The sequence below is a fragment of the Clarias gariepinus genome, chromosome 10 (assembly GCF_024256425.1).
Source record: "Clarias gariepinus isolate MV-2021 ecotype Netherlands chromosome 10, CGAR_prim_01v2, whole genome shotgun sequence".
Lineage (NCBI taxonomy): Eukaryota > Metazoa > Chordata > Actinopteri > Siluriformes > Clariidae > Clarias > Clarias gariepinus.
This window is the reverse complement of record NC_071109.1, coordinates 31,866,006-31,889,865: the sequence shown is the minus strand read 5'-3', so window position 1 is coordinate 31,889,865 and position 23,860 is coordinate 31,866,006. Positions and strand designations below refer to the sequence as shown.

The 23,860-nt window shown below is 37.8% G+C and overlaps 1 protein-coding gene and 1 long non-coding RNA gene across 2 annotated transcripts in view; one reads left to right on the top strand and one right to left on the bottom strand.

The window, feature by feature from the left end:
- galnt18a (UDP-N-acetyl-alpha-D-galactosamine:polypeptide N-acetylgalactosaminyltransferase 18a) overlaps positions 1-23,860 on the bottom strand; it is a 102,302-nt gene that overhangs the window by 32,526 nt on the left and 45,916 nt on the right. The window contains exons 2-6 of the mRNA XM_053506482.1: positions 21,205-21,400; positions 14,920-15,086; positions 6,278-6,461; positions 4,604-4,801; positions 3,520-3,634 (exon numbers count right to left, since the gene is read on the bottom strand). Coding sequence (XP_053362457.1) covers positions 3,520-3,634; positions 4,604-4,801; positions 6,278-6,461; positions 14,920-15,086; positions 21,205-21,400 — 860 coding nt within the window. The remainder of the gene's footprint in view (positions 1-3,519; positions 3,635-4,603; positions 4,802-6,277; positions 6,462-14,919; positions 15,087-21,204; positions 21,401-23,860) is intronic.
- On the top strand, positions 16,900-18,063 carry LOC128532244 (uncharacterized). Its single transcript, XR_008361276.1, has 3 exons — positions 16,900-17,334; positions 17,716-17,808; positions 17,925-18,063. It is a non-coding gene; the product is annotated as an uncharacterized LOC128532244 (long non-coding RNA).

Below are 23,860 nucleotides of genomic sequence, written 5' to 3'. Positions count from 1 at the left end.
AACCCAATAGAGCATCTTTGGGATGTGATGGAATGGGAGCTTCGTGCCCTGGATGTGCATATCCTATTCTATCAATATGGGCCAACATTTCTAAAGAATGCTTTCAGCACCTTGTTGAATCAATGCCACGTAGAATTAAGGCAGTTCTGAAGGCGAAAGGGGGTCAAACACCGTATTAGTATGGTGTTCCTAATAATCCTTCAGGTGAGTGTACAACTGAATGAACCGAGACGAACCAAACGCCTGCTAAGTTGCTTGTACAGTATGTCCGGGAGCAGCCGGTGCCAAGGGGAATCATAAATTATGGTTAAGTGGAGTGTATCTATTTGTCTACATGTCTTTTATAAATGTTTTGATTGTTGACTAACATTCGGAACAGATTAAATTAGTCTACCGAGGCACCACTGTATTAATAATGTATATTTATCTTCTTTTATAACTCTAACTATATGTTGGTAGCTTACAAGCTTGAGCTTTATGAACTGATAAATTGTTGCTTCATGACAGTAATTGTCGCACTACCGTAATGAAATGTTCATATTCATGAGTTTCGTCTCAGACGTGCATTTGCAGTATCAGTATCAATAAGAGGTTTATTACTCCGTTGCCATTTCAGGCGAGTCACACTGCAGAGGGAGGGGTGAAAAAGAAGGAGTGAAAGTCTCTGTGCATTAGCGTTAATCAGTGGAAAGAGAAAGAGGGGTTTAGTGACACGCTCAGTTCCACCACAGCGAGAAACAGCCTTTAACTCAAGAGCTATAGGATGAAGACAGCAGATGCAGCTGGAGGCTTCCGCTGCCAAGGGTCATTATCCTCTGACTGCGCTAAACCCCTCCACACACACACACACACACACACACACACACACACACACACACAGAATTATATGCTTCATCAAAAATAAGCAATGCAGACACATTTGTGTGTGTGTGTATCCAAGACGTGTTTGTCTTTCACACAAAATGCCACATACTGAACCATTCCAAAGTCTCAGCATGTGTTAGATAAAATTTAAACAAAAACATTTGTAATTCTTTGAATCCGCTTCATTAGGTTGGAACTGCAGAGCAAAATTTCAGCCATATTTAGTCAGATTTTTCGTTAGAAAATTTGATTAAAACATTGAATTTCATTTTGTCTCAATACTTTTGGCCATTACTGTAAATTACAAGTTTGCCATTCAATACAAACACGTTCAGAACATTAGTGTGGAATTTGAACGTTCGTTTGGGTTACCCCTCTACGAGTGGCTTGGAGAAATGCGATTTTATCACGCCTCATTAACAGACCTCGCTCCGTGCTTCTGCAAAACTGATAGCAACAGCCTGCAGCGACCAGATGGCAGTTCTTTGTGCAGCATGATGTGTGTGTGTGTGTGTGTGTATTCATACTATTCAGACTGTGTTTGGTAATTATAGGGTCGGCAGGATGGATCAGCGATGCTCAACGTGTGTGCTAAAGGTTGGGAACGAGTTAGGTGCAATCACACCTCGCTCTAATCCATCCACGCACACAGAGAAAAAAAAAAAACCTTATAAGTCCTGATTTTGGTGCATTTCACTTGTACAACTCTGTCCACCTACACTTATTAGTAAAACATGTGTCCTTGAGTTGGAAAAATATATAAACTAAGTGCTGACAACCTACAGGGTGAGCTAAAAAAAATGTATACACACTTTAGGAAAATAAAAATAGTATGATTTATATTATATTATTATAAAATTAATACTATTATTATAGTATTTTCATATAGATCAATATTCAACATATAGCAATACAATTTAAGTAAAGTATTAAAATATTTGAAAAAGTTTTTTTTTTCCTGTATATAAATTGAATTCCCTTAAATTCTGTTCAGACAGTTCCCCCCCACCCCCATATCACATGACACCTACTGTACCTACCGAGCAGAAAGGGCTAATGCTTCATCTAAATCATGCTCAGCCAACAGACTGTATGTTTCTAAACTGCTCACTGCTTACACAATATTGTGGTGATGTAACACACGCTATGAAAAGCGCTATTCACCCACTTACGCCTGGGTGAGCTTAAAGACTCGCACCAGTGGCTAGTGTGGAAACGGATTCGGGAGTGAGTGTGTGTCACATCTCACGCCCTGAGAGCCTGGCCAATTTTGCTCCCTTAATTCCTAGCCATGGGAAGCTGTGTGGTCTCTGCATGATAGCGCTTTTCAGATGCAGCATTCAAAGTTAAAAAAAAAAAATAATAAATAAAAAAATCAAAGCACCACTTTAAGATGAGGAAGTAAAACTGATCCATTAAAACATTAGGATCTTTTTATGATCAAATCAGCAACAGTTCTGCAAACATCATAATCAAACTTACAAAAACAGCATGGTGGGTGGAAGCTGAGTCGCTGATACTACCCTGAAGCTGATTATTTCCTTATAACAGCACATGTCAGTGATTTATATTTATTAAAAAAAAATTATTTATTTCTACATTGTAAAGGAATGCTGAAGGCGTCCAAAAAATGCATTAATCTCCCTTGAACAGTTAATGGTGAGATGTTTCTGCTACTTCTGCTCTGTAAAGACTTCATAACGCCTCTAATCTGAGGTGCTGTTAATTGGTCATTTTTCAGGCTGATAACTCTAAATGAACTCCTCGTCTGCGGCAGAGGTAGGTTTTGGTCTCGCCCTCCTGGGACGGCCTTCATGAGAGACAGTTTCATTATGGTGCTTGACGGATTTTGCAAATGCACTTGACAATACTGTTCTTGCAAGAACTATTACAGAAAGGCTGACCTCTGTGTCTTAAAATAACAACTAACTGTTGTTTTTCTTGTTGTTACGTAATTACCTAATCCCATATGTGTTATTTTATAGTTTTTAAATCCCCAGTATTGTTGTAGAATGTAGAAAATAAATCACTAAACAAAAACAAAGAAATTTGCAAGTGTTTTAAAACTTTTAAACGGTAGTGTGTGTATACATACACAGTAAGTTCCTGACCTCCGAACGAGTTCCATTCCAGGAGCACGTTTGTATGTTGGATTCGTTAATAAGTCAGACAAAGTAATTCCTATACACCTTTGATACAAATATACAATGTAAAGTTAAAAAAACAAACAAAAAAAAAACAAGTTTGGTATTTTTGTTCCGCATAATACGCAGCATGATCAGCTGACCTCGTTTAAAGGGAGCCCGGGAAGACATCGGGGGAGGACAACGCTACATGGTGTTTACTGCATGCTTGAATGGACACCATTCTCTTTTCCACTGTATTGGACTGTAACCTCTGTTTTGCTGAGGGTTTTTCCGAACTTAGTATCATTCATCATCAGGACAGCTTGTACAATACACGTGAACTACTTCCGCGATTAAACTACAGTCCGTTCGTATCTCGAAATTCGTTACTCGAAAGTGTGTGATGCTACACTGCTACAGATGTAAACATCAGCAGTAATAATACACTGAATTGCTGGGATGTTTTACAGCTGTTTTCTATTTGTGTAAACCATTATGGGTGTTCTCTTAGCACAAAGATATATCTTACCCTGATTCCCAGCTCTACATTCTCGCCTCCGTACACCTCCATGCCTTCATCCAGCAGTCCGATCTCCTCAAAGTACCGCCGGTCCACAACAAAGCAGCCAATCAGAGCGGGGCTTCTGTTACAGACATTAAGATAAAAATAAAATGACAATATGTCTCTTTATGACAAGGAAAAATTTCATTATTGATGAACACCATCATGTCAACATCCTGAAACAAGCACTTCTGAATGTCTGCCTGAGAAAGACGATGCATTCACATCAGACTGCAACAAACATGATTCTGATCTTTTTTTTCTTTCTAAAACATACTGATTGATTATCGTCATAAAGTCTCAGTTAATCTACACTTTTGTACAGTTTTCTGGCCACAACCTTCAGCTTCAGGCTGCAATCAGAGTAATTAGTGTGCTTCTAAAAAAGTTATGACAGAGTGTTCGCTGGTACTATAGAAACAATAATGCATTATATTACACGCTATAGATTTTAAAGTGGGATTTTAACAGAAGTTACGGGAGTAAAACCTGAGCCATAATTAGACAGCTTGCTTAATGCCTGAAACCCTTACCTCCCAGGAACTCAGTAGAACATCAATAGAACTTTTCCTTTAATAGACTTATCAATAGATGTATTTGCAGGTCAGTGTAAGACCTCAAACTGGCCACTGTACCACTTTTACAGGAACTGGAAATAACTGGGAGCTATTGCTACTGTATGTCCCCCTACAGTCTTGACCTCACTCCAAGCTATTTCCACACGTTTTGAGCCATTGGCTCCAGCATACTGAGAAAACTTTCTACTCTGATAGTATGCAAGCACTAGTGAAACACTAGGATAAGTCCATTAGTGTAGCAGGGGATTATATAGAGAAATAAGGGGACACTCGTAACTGTGTTCTGTTATTCTGCACAATCAAAAGTCCCCTTGTGAATTGAACACCCCATTTATTATAGCCACAATAGGTAACTATTATAATCAAGACCTTCTCATGAATCTCCAAGAACCTCCAAGCACTTTAAATTTTTGTTAAACATAAGCGTTATATAAGACATACTGTATATACATTCTCTGCTGATCCTGTGGTACCTGATGGGCGCTGTGTGGTTCTTCTGACTCCACCAGCTTCTGGGCGGGTTTAGGTAGCGACACCAGAGCTCCCAGTCGAAGCCATGCGCTGAGAGAGGATACTCTTCCACCTCGAACGTGTCGTATTTAATGTTGTCGAAAGAGGGAGATATGATGCGCCGCCGGTCCTCCTGGATCCTGTGCAGGATGGGTTCAGCCCTAGAAAAATTCCAACAGACACGCACTACTATTTATATTTAAGGCGTTCGGCACAGGCAACTTACATTTATTCCATTATGCATCTGAGCAGTTGAAGGTTGAGGGCCTTGCTCAAGGGTATGGCACTACAGTTCACAAACATGGATCTATTTGGAAAGGCAGGATGTACAGTAGATGTGGAAGGTCAGCAGCATTTTTATTTTTAATCAGAGTCCTAGGTCGAATAGCCAAAGAATCACACAAAGAACTCAGACACGGTCAAAGCACAAAAGTAAACAGAATGCAGAATTATAGAAACAGAAAGTGATGAACATTAAACAATGATGAGACTTTGCAACGAAACAAAGAAACAAAAAAGTAAAATTAATACATAATATTATTTAAAAAAATGCACTCATTGAACACAAATGAACTCATAAATCGCAAGCAAAAACGATCAGGTGATCAAACATGGGTGGAGTCACGATTTACACAAAAACAAAAACTAAGATGAGCAGACTCCAACAAATGAAGGAAATCCCTGACGGTTTTTATTGCACGCCGTTGTGTTGTTTCATCCCCATCAATCATCTTCAGTAAGTGTTTTATCCTGGACATCTGTCTGAATCCCGAGCCGATCCCAGTTCCACTGAGCATCATTCTATTACCGGGACACCGGTTCATTACCGGACACTTTCACGTTCACACCCAGGGCCAATTTCAAGTCTTAAAGCCACCGGCTGCATGTTTTTGCATGAGCAGAACACAACAAGGGGAAGATAAGAAGAGTGAGAAACTCTGCACAGACAGCTTTTACAGTTCATTTGAGTCTAACTGGAAGTACATAAACGTTATATGGTGTTCGTTCGACACTCGAGGTGTTAATTGAATCCTGGGGATTTTGCCGTATAACCTGAGCTCAGGATTGAACGGAGGACCTTGGAGCTCTGAGGCAGCGATGCGACACACTGCATCATCGTGACACCCCGTCCTTAGTCTTGACCACCACAACATCGACTGTGCATACACGCCGAAAATAAAAGATAGACTGCAAGCTGAGGCTGGAAGCTTCTCATCGTCTCGTTTTGGATCCCGTTTTACACATTCACAGTTTTTTTTAGCAAACAAAGAAAATAATTACATACACGAGCCAGTAATCCTGAACAGTGACCAATTTAAACCACAATAAGCCATAAGAGAGTGAGACAGAGTGTCAGAGCTGATGCGTGTCTTTATGCTTCATTCCAATACCAGCCTGAAGACTGTTGTCTTAACATGTGCTGACAGCAAATCAAATTATCCTCTGTGTGTGTAAACATAAATTCATTCCTCAGCCTGTTTAATTTATTTACAAACCAGAAGTGTAACGACGTCCTGCTGAGTTGCAGATATCCTGCACCCACAGATAAGACTAGCAGGAATGTTAAGCTGTCACAAGAGATCTGCTTGCGTAGTATAAATGCTGTTCAGACTACATCATATCTTACAGCCACTCACCATCCTACATTAAACTCCACGTGGGCATCAAACAGAGCCACGACCGGCGCGCTGGCTGCTCTCCAACCGCTCACGCGGGCACGGATCAGACCCTCCTGCCTGGTGTGACGCACCATCTTAATGAAGTCAGGGTGCCGCTGGTTAATCTCCTCCACAAACTTCTTTAGGTTTTCCCTCAGTTCAGCTACAGAAGAAAAAAGAGAAAGAGAAAAAGAGAGAGAGAGATAATGAGAAAGAAGGAAATGAGATACAGACAGGGAGAGCTACAAAGGAATTAAACTGAAAATCAGGTAAGTTAATTAGCTTGAACGCATAACACAGCCCAGGAAATATCCAACACGAAGCCATCTCATGATTTTAACCACACACTCTATTTTATGTCTAAAATGATTCCTCATGCTGGGATTTTCCTTCAGGTCATTTTATTGCCCCATAACGTTGCTGAGTCCAGACCTGAGCAACCCCGGACACTACTGTATGCATGATGGGTGCATCACTTCATGCACTTCCCTTCTTACCCTAACACGCCCATCACTCTGGAATAGACCTTATCTGTCTAATCTTTATGCTCTGTAGCAAACTTGAGTTTTTCCTGATGAGTGTCCCATATCAAAGGTTTTTTTTTATTATAAACAAACAGCTGTTTAGTTCCAATCCCGTGAGTTCTCGTCACACCGTGTGTGTACGGAAATGCTTTTACTGTCACTATCTGGTTTCTACTGTGCATTTTTTAACCAAGCTACTTCATCAACCGTTTAAGTGATCCTTGATCATGCTCATTCATATATTTTTTTCAAGAAGTTAACAGTTCCAGTTCTTAACCCATTTCGTGACATTTTAATGTTTTCTTTGCCTGATACAGGCTTGGACTTTTCTGAAATGGTGCCTTTTTTGGCCATGTTGTGCAAAAACACCACATCCAAAGTGTGTTAATTTCTTACTTTTTTTTTTTGTTATTCCTTACTAATGTCTTCCCCCCAAAAAGATCAGTTTCTTTCCAAAACTTTTTCCTTCTCTCGTACAGAAGCATTAAAAAGCTAAGATTCAAGAATCATTAGCTGAATGAACTGTATGAACATAATTTAGTAATTTTTTTGGTCTGTCAGTGTATTGAATGTAATAACTGGCCAAATAAAATGACACCATATAAAGTGACTAGCTGAACTACAAGTTAATAAACTCGGTTCATTCTCAGAGGTGGCGTCAAAGAGAACGAAAATGATTCCAAAGTTTTTCTCATTCTTCTATTCACATCACTGCGGAAGTTTCCTCTCTGCACTTCCACAGTGACAGCAGCCTGTCTGAACGCTTTTATTACATTTTTAATTTAATTCCCAGTCACTCCCCTCAGTGCACCAGAGCAGTGTTTACCGCAATAAAGACCACATCACTCAGCCCTGTCTGTGACGCCGTATTGGTCTCTAGGTGAAGGCCGGTGATGGTTTCCCTCCTGTCTGCTCGCCGCACTGCTCATCTTTCTTCATTAGACAAGTGCCTATTATCCTGAAGCACAATGGCATGAAGATTCAGCAGCACGCGTTTAGCAAAAAGTAAGATATAAAACCCAGCCATGTGTCCTGAGATAATACCAGGGGAGACGAGGCGGAAGCAAAGTACGCGGCAATCTGTAGGTTATTTCCTTTTATACCACAGCGATCTCTCAAATTCTTTCTGCACTGCCAAGTTCTTTAAACTGATCGTTCAGATTGTTTAGGTTGATAGATGGAGTCTCCAGACTCGGTGCTTTGTAAGAGTCAGAGGGAAAGCTATAACTTTATTCTCAGGACACACGAGTCTAACATGACAAGATGCATTTTTCCGACTTAATACCTTCTAGAGAGATGATAAAAAAAAAAAAACAGGAACGACTTTTTATATCTGCTGAAATAAATTTCTCTTGTGTATATGCCACAATATTAAATGGAAATATAAACAAACAAAAAACAATATGGCATGACATTATTTAATAACTAAAAAAAAATGTAAGAGTTGTCACAAAGAGAGTCAGGAAGTTTGGAAGAGGGGTTACCACAGTGAACCGACTAATTTGCATAACAACCTGCCACAGGTTTTATGTTGGATGCCCTTCCTGACGTAACCCTGCCTTTTTATCCGGACTTGGGACCGGTACTGTATTCAGTGGCTGGGGTTTGGACACTGGCTGGGAATCGAACCCGCGCCTTCCGCATAATAGGCGAGAAGCCTATAAATGAGCCACTAATACTCTGACAAAGGATAACATATCATGTCAAAAACTGACAATTCATTGCATTTGTTAAGTTTAGTAGGTACTTTGTAGGTAAATAATTTAAGTTTGTAGACAGTTTGAATGGGTCAGCAAGAGTTAGAGAATGACACAGATATTATTTTTCACAAAGTCTGCTGCTTGAGTTTTTATGATGCCAATTTGCATACACTCTAGAATGTTACGAAGAGTTATCAGATAAATTGATCATTGCCATAAAAAAATGCTTAATAAAAAAAAAAAAATCCCATTAGTCATTGCATCTCGCTAGAGCGTGAAAAAAACAACAACCCTGGAACCCGAAGTCATTTGTTATCAGGGATGACTTCATATTAATAGAACACAATAATTAAAATTTTAATGTAATCATAGTATTATATAGGCTAGTAATCTGAAAAAATATATTCAAAATCTCTGTAAATCTTGTAAGTTATTTACGAGTTATACAATCTTGAATAGTAAATGTTTTATAATGGGATCAGTTTTTGTTTAAAAAAAATTCAATATTTAATTTCCACAGTGTGAAATTTCTGCAGCAGCTGCTACAGGTATACAGGTGTTCCAAATAGAAAACTTTTGGCGAGAGAAATTTTGGCGAGGGAAGTACGCTTAACTGACATTCCCTGCACAAGGAGCAGGGAGTATGGAGCACCTTGTAAAGTACCCACAGAACGAAGAAGGCTTCAAGTGCCAGAACTGTTTCCTAAAGTTGATTCAGCTGTCAGGTCGGTGCACCACCAGTGCAGAGCTTGCTCAGGAATGGGCAGCAGTGAGGTGAAGACTTTTGGATGTACGGGTGTCAAGAAGGGCAGACACATCTTTCCAAGAAAAACATCAGAGACAGATTAATGTTCTGCAAAAGGTACAGGCATTGGACTACTGATGACTTTCCCCAACCCAATTGTGAAGGGGCATCAGGAAAAAGGTTGCCACAGGTTGGTCCTGTGTCATGCCAACAGTAAAGCATCCTGAGGTCATCCATGTGTGGGGATGCTTCTCAGCCAAGGGAGTCGGCTAACTTACAACTTTGCCTTAGAACACAGCCATAAATAAAGAATAGTACAAATACATCCTCTGAGAACAACCATCCAATAACAGTTTGCTGCCGAACAATGCCTTTCCAGCATGATGGAGTGATAACTAAGTGGCTCTGGGAACTAAAAATGAAAATTTGGGGTCGATAGCCAGGAAACTCCCCAGACTTTAATCCCACTGAGAATTTGTGGTCAATTGTCAAGATGCTGGTGGACGAACAAAACCCCACAAATCTCGACAAACTCATCATCAGTCAGGATGTGGCCCAGAAGTTGATTGACAGCATGCCAGGGCGAATTGCAGATCTCTTGAAAAAGAAGGGTCAACAATGCAAATATTGACTTTTTGCATAAACCTAATGTAATTGTCAATAAAATCCATTGACACTTATGAAATGCTTGTAATAATACTCCCATATACAGTACTAGTGTAACATCTGACAAAAAGATTGTGAAAAATGTATATTTGTGTCTTTCTCAAAACCTTTGGCCACGGCTATAGTTCAGAGCTAATGCATAGCCAATTTGTAGGTGACTGAGCGACAGAGAGCCTTTAATTATTTCAGGAATGTGGGAAAGCCCTTTAGATTTTTTGCTTCACAGTCATTGATTCATTTCCATCACCATATGTACTGTCTGCTATTCTATTACAGTTGCTGTGGTCGTTTCTGCACACCACAGCCTATAAATAATCCTCTTATGCATAATATATTAAAAGTGACAAAATTGATTAAAGTTGACTGTTACGGTTGAAGTTACACTCCATGATAAAAATAGGTGTAAATGAACTTTAATATGAATCTAATTATTTTTCTTGTAAGAACATTCTGCCTAAACCATTATTTATGCTTGTTGCCATGGTTACACTCCAGCATGAGCACATAGGATCAAGAGCACTGATTTAAGACTGTGATTAAGTCAGACCTTTTAAGTTTTAAGACATGTTTTCTTATTTCCAGGAGTAGATTATAGAAGTATACAGTTAACCACACTGTATTTAGCTAATCTTACTTTTCATGGTTGCTAGCATGCTTGCCAAAAATTTACTAAATTGTACTCTGTGTAAACAAGTAGTCAAGGCTGCTTAACAAGCTAACTAACACAACATTATTTTTTACATTGTATAAGTAGTCATAGTTGCTAGTATGCTAGCTAACACTACACTAATTATTACATTGTGCTAGCATGCAGCTTGCTAACAGTACAACTACTGTACATTCATGTTGAATGAACTAGCTACAGTACAGTATAGCTACATTAGCAAGCTAGCTAAAGCTGACAGTAATGGTTGTTAGCAAGCGAGCTAACACTACACTAAGCATTGTTTTGTGTAAAACCAGTAGTCATTGTTATTAGCAAGGCAGAAAACATTACACTGAATATTATTTTCTGTACATAAGTAATCAAGGCTAGCACGGTATGCTAAGTATTACTATTTAATAGTTAAAGTTGCTAGCAAGCTAGTAAACATTGTGCCTAGTATTTTAGTATGTAAAAAAGTAGTCAGGGTTGCTAGTAAGTAAGTGAGCACCATGCTAAGTATTTCTGTTAAAGTTTCTTTCAATCAAACTACTGTAGTAAACACTATTTTAAAGATTAGTTTTACTATTAATACCCAATGTTGCTAGCAAATTTGTAAACACTATGCTTACTATTATTCTATGTAAAGAAATAGTCGAAGTTCCTAGCAAGCTAGTAAACACTATGCTGACTATTATAATATGTTAAGTATAATAATATTTAGAATGTAATGCTATTTTATGGTATATTCTTTGTAGAATGAATCTTAAATGAGCTATATGTAATAAATAAATAAAATAGCATGTATGTTGTTAAAATGTCACTCAATATTGCTATATTGATTTTTGTGATACAACTTACAGCCTCAAGACCTTAAAACCACACCTCAAACTTACACACACACACACACACATACAGACATACACACACATCTTGGCTCTCCTCATTTTTCATCTCACTGACAGATTGGGGAGAAAATTAAACTCCGCAAACTCGACTTGAGTTCATTTAGAAAGCTCAAGAGACAGCGGAGAACATAGAGCGGAGCAGATCCCGATTTCTCGTTACCTGATACTCACATACTGGGATTTTACATTCATACTACCGACAAGGAGCTCGGGGCTCACAGCATCACAGCAATTTGGAAATGCCAAACGACCTACTGTGCTTGTATTTGGACTGGAGTTCCTGGAGGAAACCCATACAACACATGCAAAATCCACACACGAATACACATACACACACGCACAAATACACACGCACACAAAGTGAAAACAAGATACAGACTTTAGAAAGTAAGTCGACAGGACAGTGCTAACCACTAAATCCCTGTTCAACCCACACCTAACATAACACCTCCTAATTATAGTTTATTAAGTCTAATTCCACATGTTTATCAGAAAATATGAAAATATTCTCCTTTATTTTTTGCTGCTGGCTTAATTTTTCAATGAAGAAAAGATCAAGGATTACAGTCTATTTGCAATTAAAAAGTAAACAAATATTCCATAGGGATGTCTGTTATTTAGAAAGGGTTGTATTATCAGCGCACATGGTGGCGTAGTGTTTAGCACAGCAGGCCCCAGTTTATGTGCGTGGAGCTTTAATGTTCTCCCTATGTCTCCAGGTATATCGGTTTATAGGGTTTTGTCCAGGTATATCGTTTTTCTCCCAAATACATGCAGATTATGCTAACTGGAATTCCCAGTTCGAGTGTGATTGCGTGTCTGTGTATGTGCCCTGTGATGGACTGGCACCCTGTCCAAGATGTACACCGCCTAGTGCCCGAAGCTTTCTGGGATAGGCTCCAGGTTTTCTGCGGTATAGAAGATAACTAAATGTCATATCATCAAATCAAAAATATAAATCAAATATGAATAATGCTGTATGTTTAAATAATTCTGGACAACGGCTTTATATGCCAAAGGATTTAAATAATCAATCAATCAATTAATCTATCTATCTATCTATCTATCTATCTATCTATCTATCTATCTATCTATCTATCTATCCACAGTATCTATATGGAGCACTGTTTTGGTCTGAATTTCAGTCTAAAACTAATAAGGATGAGTAAATACACATGTAGGATTTGAAAGACAAACATTTCTTCATTTCTTCATTACTTTTAAGTCCTTGAGCCTTTTCATGAAAATTGAAGACCATCTCGAGCATTTCCGCCTCCTCACAGCAGCTTTTAAACCATTTCCTATCTACACTGGAACCTCAGGTTTGTGAGTGTTCCGCTAGACGAGCAAAGATTTTAAATAAATTTTGACTTTAAAAAAACGAGCAAGTCTTGGTTTACGAGTACCGAGTATTATGTATCACGCATGCACTTCTTGTTTTGACGCTGAGTGTCACGTGATCACAACTGAGCCAATGGCTTTTCTCTCTCTTGCGCTGCTGAATTGTGGTTAAATCGTCTCCCCTACTGGGTCTTAGTCTCGAGTGTACTGTTTACTATAACACTGTGACCACGTGTGTGCGTAAAACATATTTTATTTTGTGTTTGTAAGCGTGTGTGTACAGCTCGCATGTACGGTTTATTATAACACGTGTGTGCGTGCGTGTAAAGCAAAAGAAAGTCTCATTAGAGAGTTTTTCTCTTTCTCTGTTGTTATGTGTGTACACGCACGTAATTTGACACCATGCCCTCTCACACACACACTCTCGTCTTTTCTCTCACCCACCCCTTCTCGGCTTCAGACACACACACACACGCACGCACGCACACACACACACACATCACACTCTGCTCTACACAAAAACACTGTTTTGTCGCAATTCTTTTTAAAGGTAAAGTGCAGGTTCATTTGTTTGTTTGTTTTACTTTATAGCAGTGATTCTGTTAGGTTGTGCTCACGCGAGTGTCATTAGCGATGTTTCTTGCAAATTTTTCAGACAAAACAGTCTTTCCGTTAATGTGTGTGTTTGTTTGTGTGAAATTCAAATGAGAGAGGAGAAAGGTTTACTCTGTAAGATGAGAAGGGGAGTCTGATTCCTCCTCTTACGCGCCTGCACGCATAAACGGAACCACCTATCTCTCAGGATTTATTTTTACCTCTTTTAAAGGTAAAGTGCAGGTTAATTTGTTCCATTTTTACTTTATATTTTGTATTTATTATTTTTATGTATTAATTTTTTGAAGCTGTGGAACAAATAATTTAAGTTTCCATTATTTCTTATAGGAAGATTTGCTTTGATGTACGAGTGTTTTGGAATACAAGACCACTTCTGGAATAAATTATGCTCGTAATCCAAGGTTCCACTGTATCTTTAAGTGAGTTTGATGAGGCCCTGATGAGGCCCCCATGTACGTCTCGACCATAACAGTTTCATAATACTGCATTAATTGAGTTCCTGATAGATAATAGAATTACCTTTAGCTTTCCTATTCAATATCTGGTTGAAACCTACAAAAAAATTACAACATTTATTTCTCTTTAAAACTTTTTGCCATCATCATAAACATTTAAAAGAAAATACATAAGACTGGTATTTAAGACTAAGCTTTAAACACAGAACACATCTATTTCAAACACTAATATAGTTGAAAAAGTGTTAATAACCTCCAATAGTATGTAAGTGCGATTAATGACACAACGTTTTTAAAGTTTGTGCGGTTAGTTTGGTGCTGTACTGTCTCTATTATTTTTCCTGGTATTGCGACGCGTAGATGTTTTGTGTCAATTTCTAAGAATGTGCACAAAGGATGCACACGGGAGCCATTTTGCACATGCATATTCATAACTAACAGCAGGTATAAATCAGTCTTTATAGTGCTTGTTTACACACTGCATTTCTTTTGTGGTGTCATGCAATGTTAGTAAATAACTGATGTAAGTTGAGAAATGTGACAGTCAGTGTTACCTAAAAATACTTTGCAATTAATTTGTGTACTGTATTTTCCCGAAATGTGGCAAACAATAACTTCCAGGACAGCTAGGGTCACTAACCTGCACTGACAACTTGATAATCCAATGCTAAGTGGAATTGATTCACTTGTGTATGTTTTTTTTTCTTGAGTGCTGCGTCATTTAAATCTATTTTTAACATCTAGTCCCTCGCTGTAACTTTACATCGAGACGTGTGCAATTAATCACTCGATATGCATCTGAAGGTGATGTAGAGAATGCAAATATGTACGTGTACGGCAAATCTCTATGCAGCGCGATCGGCAGAAAACACACTTCATCCTGCCACACTTGTCATCCTGATCCAACAGCACTGCAGAAGGATCCACATACGTCCTTGTGATGTGCGGCATTATAACACCTGTCAGACAAACACACCGCCCTACAGCATAGCAATGAGTTTGTGTGTGTGTCTAATATATGCACCGTTGCTGCTGCTGTCATCCACCAGGATGATCTCCCTTAGCAGGTGCGAGGGCGTCCGGCGCATTGCCGAATGGACAGAGCGAAGGATCACCGACAGGGCCTCGTCCACGAAGATGAAGACGATGCTGACCTGAGGCAAGCTGCCATGGTAGGAGATGTTTTTGCACCTGACGAGGAACAAAAGTAAAGAAGAATAAAGGTGGAATTCAATTTCAAGGGACACAGATGAAGCTTCAAAATTATTGGCACCCTTTATAAATATGAACATAGAGTATGAGATGCATAATCTATGATTATTTAACAATAACAGCAAGTTTCAAAGTTTCTTTTATTATACCACAGGAGTGTATTCAACTTTTTTATGGGTTAAAGAACAACGCAAGGTACTTTTTACAGCTTAGTTTCACATTTAATGCTTTGGAACATCGGTAAAACAGGTTAGTGCCTGTTATCTTTTATGTTAAAACATCATTCTCTCAGCAGACTCTCTTGTTTTTTCTCCCTTGAAGTAAATGAGAAAATAAAAGCAGTTTGTCATGTTACTAAGAAACCACAAAAACTTAAACTTCTGTCCAGAAAGACTTGCCTGCATCAGAAAATGTAATGTAGACCTACTACGAAAATAAATTTTAAAGTAATTTTTAGACATTCAGATGGGTCTCCAGTATGCATTCCCAGCTTTATGCCCTTTTTTCATTGTCTGGGGCTTAAACCCCAGACAATAGGGTCACAATTTCCCCTATTGTGACCTCATATAAGAAAAGTCCCTCCCCTGGTTTGTTCCTCTCTTGCTCTCAGCAAGAGCTCATTTACATACACACTGAAATGGTGCATTTGGAGGAGCAGTAAAGCAAAGGGATAAGAAGTACAATATGCATAATACAAGCAGTATTTCAACTGGATAAATAGCACATACACTTTGAGAAACTCTGAGACCTGTGTTGATTTGTTAAATAATAAAATATGGAACGATAAAATCTCTGATGCCGGGGACTTCTATACGAATTAACTTTCACGATTCCAGACCCCACGAAGTATATTTTGTATAAATTCCGGAAATTTGGTTCTGAAATCAATGTTTTATGTCTTAACAATACTGAATTTCCTTTTGAGGTTCAAATGGCAAATAACTATTGCTTTTATGTTTGTTTTTCATATTCAGAGAATGTTTCATAACATTCTAAAACATTGTGGAACATTAGAACACTATGGCATGGACAAATCAATTTTACGTAACTGGATTGTAATTTAGTGACTTTCACTGTAAAAAAAAGTTGTAAAAGTTTTCTTTAGAGATTTCTGTAGTTAGTTTAAATATATTTACTGATCTCTTTAGTTTAATTTTATTTGATGATTTTTACAGTTTAGATTTATTCAATGATTCTCGTAGTTTAGATTTATTTAATTAGATTTAATATAGATTTACTTAGTGATTTTTGTAGTAAATTTAGTTTCCTTTAGTGATAACCATGGTTAGTTAATTTTAGTCATCTCTGTAAATAAGATATCATGTAATTTCTGTACTTTGTTCAATTTATTGATTCTGTAATCAATAAATTTAGAAAAATGGCAACAATACATACATTCTATATATTTATTTAATGCTAAATTATCTACATGACTGTTGACTTCAAATTAATTGTATTGTATTTTACTGTATATTATTGTATAAACCCAGTGGGCACAACACATGTAATCCACGTGGATTTCTGGTGGATATTTGGTGAAGTGGTGGATCCACCAATTTTCACCTGATATCCACGTTGATTCCACGTGGTTTTAGGTACGTGGAAAACCTGTTCTAAATTAATGTGGAATCCACATGGAGTTTTAGTTCTACATTATTCTTCGTGCATTTCCACGTGGATATCACGTGGAAAATAATTTCGTACCACCTATTGATGGTTGCTTGATCTAATTTTGAATGCATATTTTGTATGTTTTTACATAAATGTGGAAATCATTAATTAAAAAACACACTCTAAAATAAAATGACGCATATGACGCGTCCAATGTGTTCTAAAGTTGAACACATGAGCCAAAATGTGTTCTAAAATGGCATTTTCAAAATGTGTTACTGATCGCCTAAATGCCACATCTGACTACAACGTACACTGGATTTGCAGACTAAAAAGAAGTTTAGAACACCGATGTGCTATCAGAGGCGACACATAGGCGTCGCTGCGCAGAGTGACTTTGCAGTCTAGCGAGTGGTACTGAGCATGCGCAGTGATCAGCCTTTCCTGGATCCCGTTTTTTTTAAGTGGAAGCGCGAAACATTTATAGCTTATAAAAAGAAATTAGAAACTTCGAAATTTGTTTAAATTTGTGGTCTGTTGAAGTTACAAAGTACCCGTGGCAATTGTCTTTCATTCAGAGAACAATTGTGTGGGTTGTTACAGGGTGAGCACTGAGGTAAGCAGTAATATTCTAGTATGTTCTGTGGCAGTTTGTGTAGGTTCTAACCGACGCGGTTAGCTTGATTATGAATCTATGTATGTAGCTAACGTAGGATTCGAAGCATAACAGGCAATTGCAAACGTTAATTTGTCAAAAATCATAAAAACAGGCTAGTATTTGATGAACAGGTATAATTTGTCATAAATGCAGCACCATCACCATGTATAATATATTATATGCACTGAGGAGTTCTGACAGTGAACACTAACATTTACTTGCAGAATATGTTTTATTGAATTTCTAAGAATAGAAGTAGGAACTTTTCAGTGTAACTTATGTGGTTACTCTACCCATTTATTTCTTTGAAGATAAATAGATAAGTTTGTTTACTTCTAGATTCCTTACCAATTCACTTATGTTTCAACTAAACATGAAGGGATCACGAGGGGATAAAACATCATTTGACAGCGCTGTGCAAATTAATAACTGGTAAGTAATTGAATAGTGCCTTGTGGTCGTGTCTTTTTTATATTAAAACAATGATTGTATCGATAAATTGCAGTCCATGCATCTAAATTATACTAAACATTTTTGTCCTTTGACAGACAGTGTAGTAAAGGCGCATGATGTTACAGAAGCCTTTGCCCTCAGCACCATTGCCAATAATCCTTGCACCTAAGAGGAAAGAAAGGCTGGATGCAGTGTCATTTATTAAGTGTTAAGTAAATGTTTTTGTAATTTTGTTTCTTTTGCTGTTTGAGACAGTTTTTTATCTTCTCTTAGATGTTTTGTTGGTTTAATTAGTCATTTAAGTATTCACATTTTTATGGTATTTTAGTATTATGCACTACACCCAGTTTTTATGTGCATTTTGTATTGTTTGTTTTGAAATATGAATAAATTATTGGTTATTACAACTTTTATGTAATTTGTGTCTGCTTTACACTTGATGTTGTAGACATTTTAAACTTTGCAGAATTTACGTTGAACACATGACGTATTTTCCATGGGCTTATATCCATGTCTTTTCCAAGTGGTAAAAAACACGTGGATTCCATGTGTCAAATCCACGTGGAATTGGACTTGCCTTTTACGCCTAAATTACCCGGCTTTTCCACGTGGTGAAAACACGTCTTCTTTACGTGGTTTCCACGAGTTTGTGCCCACTGGGAATAAAGTTATGTTTTATTTAATGAATTATGCAATAAAATTACAAATTGGTTGCTTATTTTTAAAAAATAATTATCCAAACATTGAAAGTACTGCAATTGTTTTGAGAAAATGCTTTCCAAAATTAGTTCCACCCCTGGAAAGAGTGACAGTACTGAGCACCGTCACCAAATAAACCTTATCAGACAACCCTAAGTTAAAAAGGGTGAAGGTAACTACTGATTTTCTTTGAATTACACTCATAGCTGCTGGGCTTTGGGCCTGGTATTACACACATGGTGACACACTGATCACAAGACATGGTAAGTTTGTTACAGTGACATCTAGGAGACTATGACAGGCCAGAGGTGACAATACGTCAGTTTCTTTGTTTTCAGTTTCTTAGTGACAACAGACAGAATTTTGAGTGCAAACTCTGTCACATCTCTACCAGAGCTCATATCCGTCACAGCTTGACAGAACAAGAACAGAAAGAAAGAAAGAAAGAAAGAGAGAAATCATCTCCACCGTGAACAGAATGGTGAAGCGCTTGTGTTGTTTTCTGAACAAAAGCTTTGGTTACTGTTTGAAAATACTGGCTGTGGTTTTCTTTTCTAAAATGACATCAGACGATAGCAATAGACCCATCACTGTGCTGCTGTTTTTAAAATCCAATGCTTAAAGTGGACCCACTTTATTATTAAACCATTTAAAGTCTTGGCATTTATCCCAAATCGCTTTCATCATGTTTCCTTAATCCCATATTCTGTAACCTTAATAACCTTATTCCTTAGTTTCATCATCACTGTGAATTAGCATGATTTCAATGAAATGATGGCAAACTATTTTGTAGTGAAGGGTGAAGTCTGGAACTATTACCAGGTTTTATTTATTACAAGTTGGCAGCAGATCAGTTATACGTAACAAGAAGTAAAAAACAATAATCTTAATGAGAATTGGTACAAAAAACAAAAAACAAAAAAAAAAAAAAAAATTAAAACTTCTCCATCCTGAGGATAAACATATATTTAAAAAGTTTTAAATCAATATGTGCATTTAGCTTATGAACTCTTTTATCAAATCACAATTTTACAGTTTTATCCCCTTATAATTATGTTTAATGTTTATAATTAGACAGAGGTTATATTAAGAGCCCATAATACAAGTCATTGTATAATTCATATTAGATTACTGCTGCATTACTGTCCTGTTACAAAAAAAATAATCAACAGCAAAATTTATGTGCGGCCGTAAAAGACCAAGGTGTGGTTATTGATTCCTTACACACTGCATTGGCTTCTAATGAAATTTCACAATGACTTTAAAATACTATTACTGACCTATAAAGCACTAAATGGTCTTGCAACACATCACCTTAAAGAGCTGCTTGTATTTTATGATCTGCCTCACCTGCTTTGATCTGAAGTTGCAGGCTATTTGTTGGTGCCTCGTAAAATGAAAACCACAGCAGGGGACATATATATATATATTTTTTTTACTACAAAGTTATGGAAAAGCATTTCACTTAACATTCAGGACACGGTCTCTGTTTACATCTGGGTTGAAAATGTGTTTGTTTAGTCATTTGTGTATATATTTTTTTTTACCTAAATAAAGGTGCGGATCTTTAGGACTAATGGATATAGCGTATTATATTCAACTGGTATGTTTGAATGCTGTCTTTCCCCACTGTTATTAATCAGTGGGGACGGTGTCCTTTATAGACCTTATGTCTGTATTTCCTTTTGGCCCTCCCTTTTAGTTATGCTGTCATAGTTGATCCTGTGGCGGCTTTGAGACAATTGTCCCTTGTTAAAATTGGTATACAGATTCAACTTTAATTGAACTAAAATAAATAAAACAGCAACAACTTAAAAAAGCCTAACTTTTGAGCTGTAAGCTGACACATAAATACTTATAAGCATCTGAGCTTTTTTCTTTATTAATTTTAATGACCTCATTTTAATCATTTTAAGTATATTCACTTATACTGTATAAAGTATATGGACTATACATTTAAAAATGTTATTTCCTGTATAGGGTGCTGAAGATATGTTTATGCATGAGGATTATTTACACAAACTGTTTAAATATAATAATATTAGTAACATAATGCCGTTATGTATATGTTATTCAGTAAGCTGGATAGATTTTTTTATTATTTCATTTTAAATGCCTTGTGCATTTGTAAATGTGCATTCTGACCAGCTAGAACCAAGTGCTCATGTTTACTTACATGCTTGTGTACTTACTGTATATATATATATTCCTTTCTGTTTTTTTTCCCTTCCTGTTTTGCTCAACCCTGTTAATCTGTGGCGTATTATTCAGTTATTCATCCGAAGGCATGCTATTCAGTAACGGCTATAAATAATTCAGACTTGACAGGTCTTGCGAGATTTATGTCGCGAGATATCAAATGAATTCTGCTTGCTTGACATCGCAGAGACGTCCGTGTACAAAAAAGGAGAGTTATGAAGTAAAGAAAAGAGAATCGGAGCTGCAGGAGTTCAGTGAAGCAAATGGTCATGAGTTTATTTCCAGCTGATAGCATGCGCTTTTTCACAGCGTTCCCTTGTGAAGCAAACTTAAGATCCTCAGAGGTAGAGAGTGTGAGCGCATCATCCATAAGTCAGTTAAATGGCATGACACCTGAGTGATTGAGAGAGACGGAGTGTTATGTGAATGAGTGCGTGATAAAAAGGATAGAGAGAATGAGTTCTGCGGTTCGCTTACCCGTCTGGCCTGAGGTCAGGGATGGCTCTGTGCAGTGAGAGACGGTCACTGAGGTAGGCATTGTATCCGTAGTGCTGGAACTTGTGCAGAGCGACGCGGCGGCTCTCGGGCCCCAGGTCACGGCCCCAACGCGAGAAGAGAGGAGAGTCTGAGAGAGAAAGATCAGCTGCATCGTCCCTGTCCTTCTGGGGCCTCTCTATACACGGGACAAGCAAAAACGGAAGCTGTTTATTGCTTTTTGTATTAGGAGATGCCATTTTGGTTATTAAGTGATTTTTAACATGAACGGTCCTTTGCTTTAAAAAATGCATCAGAAAATCAAGTAGAATACCAGTACAATGGTAAAAACAGTATAAAAAAACTGTAAATGTTTCATTTCTAATATTTCAAATGTTATGATCATCAAGAACCGCATGGCTGTTTGATGGATAATTGGAGTAATGTACTGTGTATTCACTCATCATTAATGCTTACCACCAAATAATTAACAATAAGTGCTGAATATGGTTATTGGGAAGAAAATGTCAGTAAACTGGCAAACAAATCTACAAACATAAACTAGGAAATCAATTAACTAGGATATAAAATAAGAAGCAACAATAAAGGATTACAACAGATAGATGATTACAGTAATGGCTTGGGCATGTCAGTAGATAACTATATTCTGAGTGCTGCTTTGCATTGGGTTTAAGTTTAAGTAGTGTGCGTGTGTGTGTGCTGTTTTTGGAGTAAAAGTGATTGTGTCCAAGATGGTAGCTGAAAGTGGCAGCTTGTATGTGCAGTGATTTGTAATTTGTGGAAGTCATGTGCAAAGCCACTGAGCAGACTGGGAACTGTGCCTGGTAATGCCATGTTTATAGACCATGACACATTCTGAGAGTTGTAGTGGTGCACCGAATCCAACACTCATATAACATTCATATGCAAAACTAATGAGTCAAACTTGAGAGACTGAAAAGATCTTGATGTCTTCACAACATAAGGATTGTATGGTAACATGCACTAGATGATTAAAAAATTTTAAAACCAGTTTATATACTGTATACGGATATAAAGAGTGTGAATTGATTCTGAATCAAAATCTGGTTCGTCAAATCAATTCATCCAAACGACTTACATACGGTAGGATTATCGGAATCACATAAACGGTTTAATTACACACCTCTAATATAAATGTGTTTCAAACATAATTTTGACTTGTTTAACTCAAGACACATCTTGTCCTGTAGCTCAGGATTGCCCGAGACACTAGTCAGCCCTGGAGCACCTCTGAAGCAAAATCAAACCTCAAGTCAACCTGACTCTGCAGAATAACAGAACACAGTTATGATAGTTAAAAAACTCCCTTTATTTCCCTATATAATTCCCTGCGACACCATCAAGGAAGAAATTTGATCAGACTTCCTGCTTCACGTCTGAAACACTGGCCTCCCAAGAACTCCTTAAATGTGAAAACGGCTTGGATGGAGGTCAGGACTGTACAGGGGATGTGAAATAACATATATAATAGCAGAGTTCCTGTAATGTGCGAGTGGTGTTGGTATATAATAGTGTGTGTTCAGTTCCCACAGACAGACGCGTCTCTTTCTTCACTCGCTAGAAGGAATGACTTCAGTGGGCTCCGTGCCACCTCGGACACACGGACGTGCAGCCATCTTTAAAACGTTACCCCCTTTAAATGTTTTTCTGTGGCTAAGAGTCTCATCACCGTACTGTGCTCGAAGTCTTCCGTAAATGTCAATGACTTTTCTGACTTCATTCACCAGAAATTTCATCACAAGTCCCTGTTTGATTTGAACACCCCTTGTGCTGTTGCTGAATGCTTACTAGATCTGTATTGTGGACACCTGAAAACCTTTGTGCTGTTTTCAAAGAAGCGCCATAGAAGGATAAAATTCACCTGTTCACTGATGCAGAACAGACTCTCATTTGCTTTTTCGGTACTGGTTACTTTCGGCTGAAAAAGGCTTTATACTGAAGTCAGCCAGTACTCTTTCTGGGCACAAAAAGCATTAATGGATGAGCTGTTTCTCATTAAATAGATCCGGACCTTTGCCTACTGTTTTCTCTACTGTTGCTTGAGTCACATTTAAAAGAAAGAAAGAAAAAAGAAAAAAAAGAATGAATGAATGAATAAGCCATCTCATCCATTAAAATTCAGATTTTTTTTCCCAAAGATTTTTTTGTTCTGCGGTGTTTTAGCACCTCAGCATCAACTGCATCCACACCTCCCCTGCTTAACTTCGTATTCCCAAAGCCAGCTGTCCATCCATTTGTTGCTTTTTTTTCTGTTCTGCTTCTTTTTCATTGCGATGTTCCTTCCGAATCATAATTAGGTAAATGAAGCTGTAATTTTCGCCGCCTCTGCAATCAGGGCTGAATTCTAAAGGGAAAGAGACAGTAACTAGTCCGGCGCTAGTCACCGTGATTATCTCACAGCATTTACAGAATAAATCCCACAAGAGCGGAGGGAGCCAAAGGGCGCTAACAGACAGCAGCGCATATCTGAAATCAGAGGCTCTAAGCGCTGCTGTTTGTGCTACGCTGGCAAAGGACTTTTACTGTATTGCTTTTGAGTGTGTGCAGGAGAAAGAATTTATTCCCAAGACTTTTTTGGGTCGTTTTTGTTTTTTCTTGCCAAGCCCTTAACTTTATT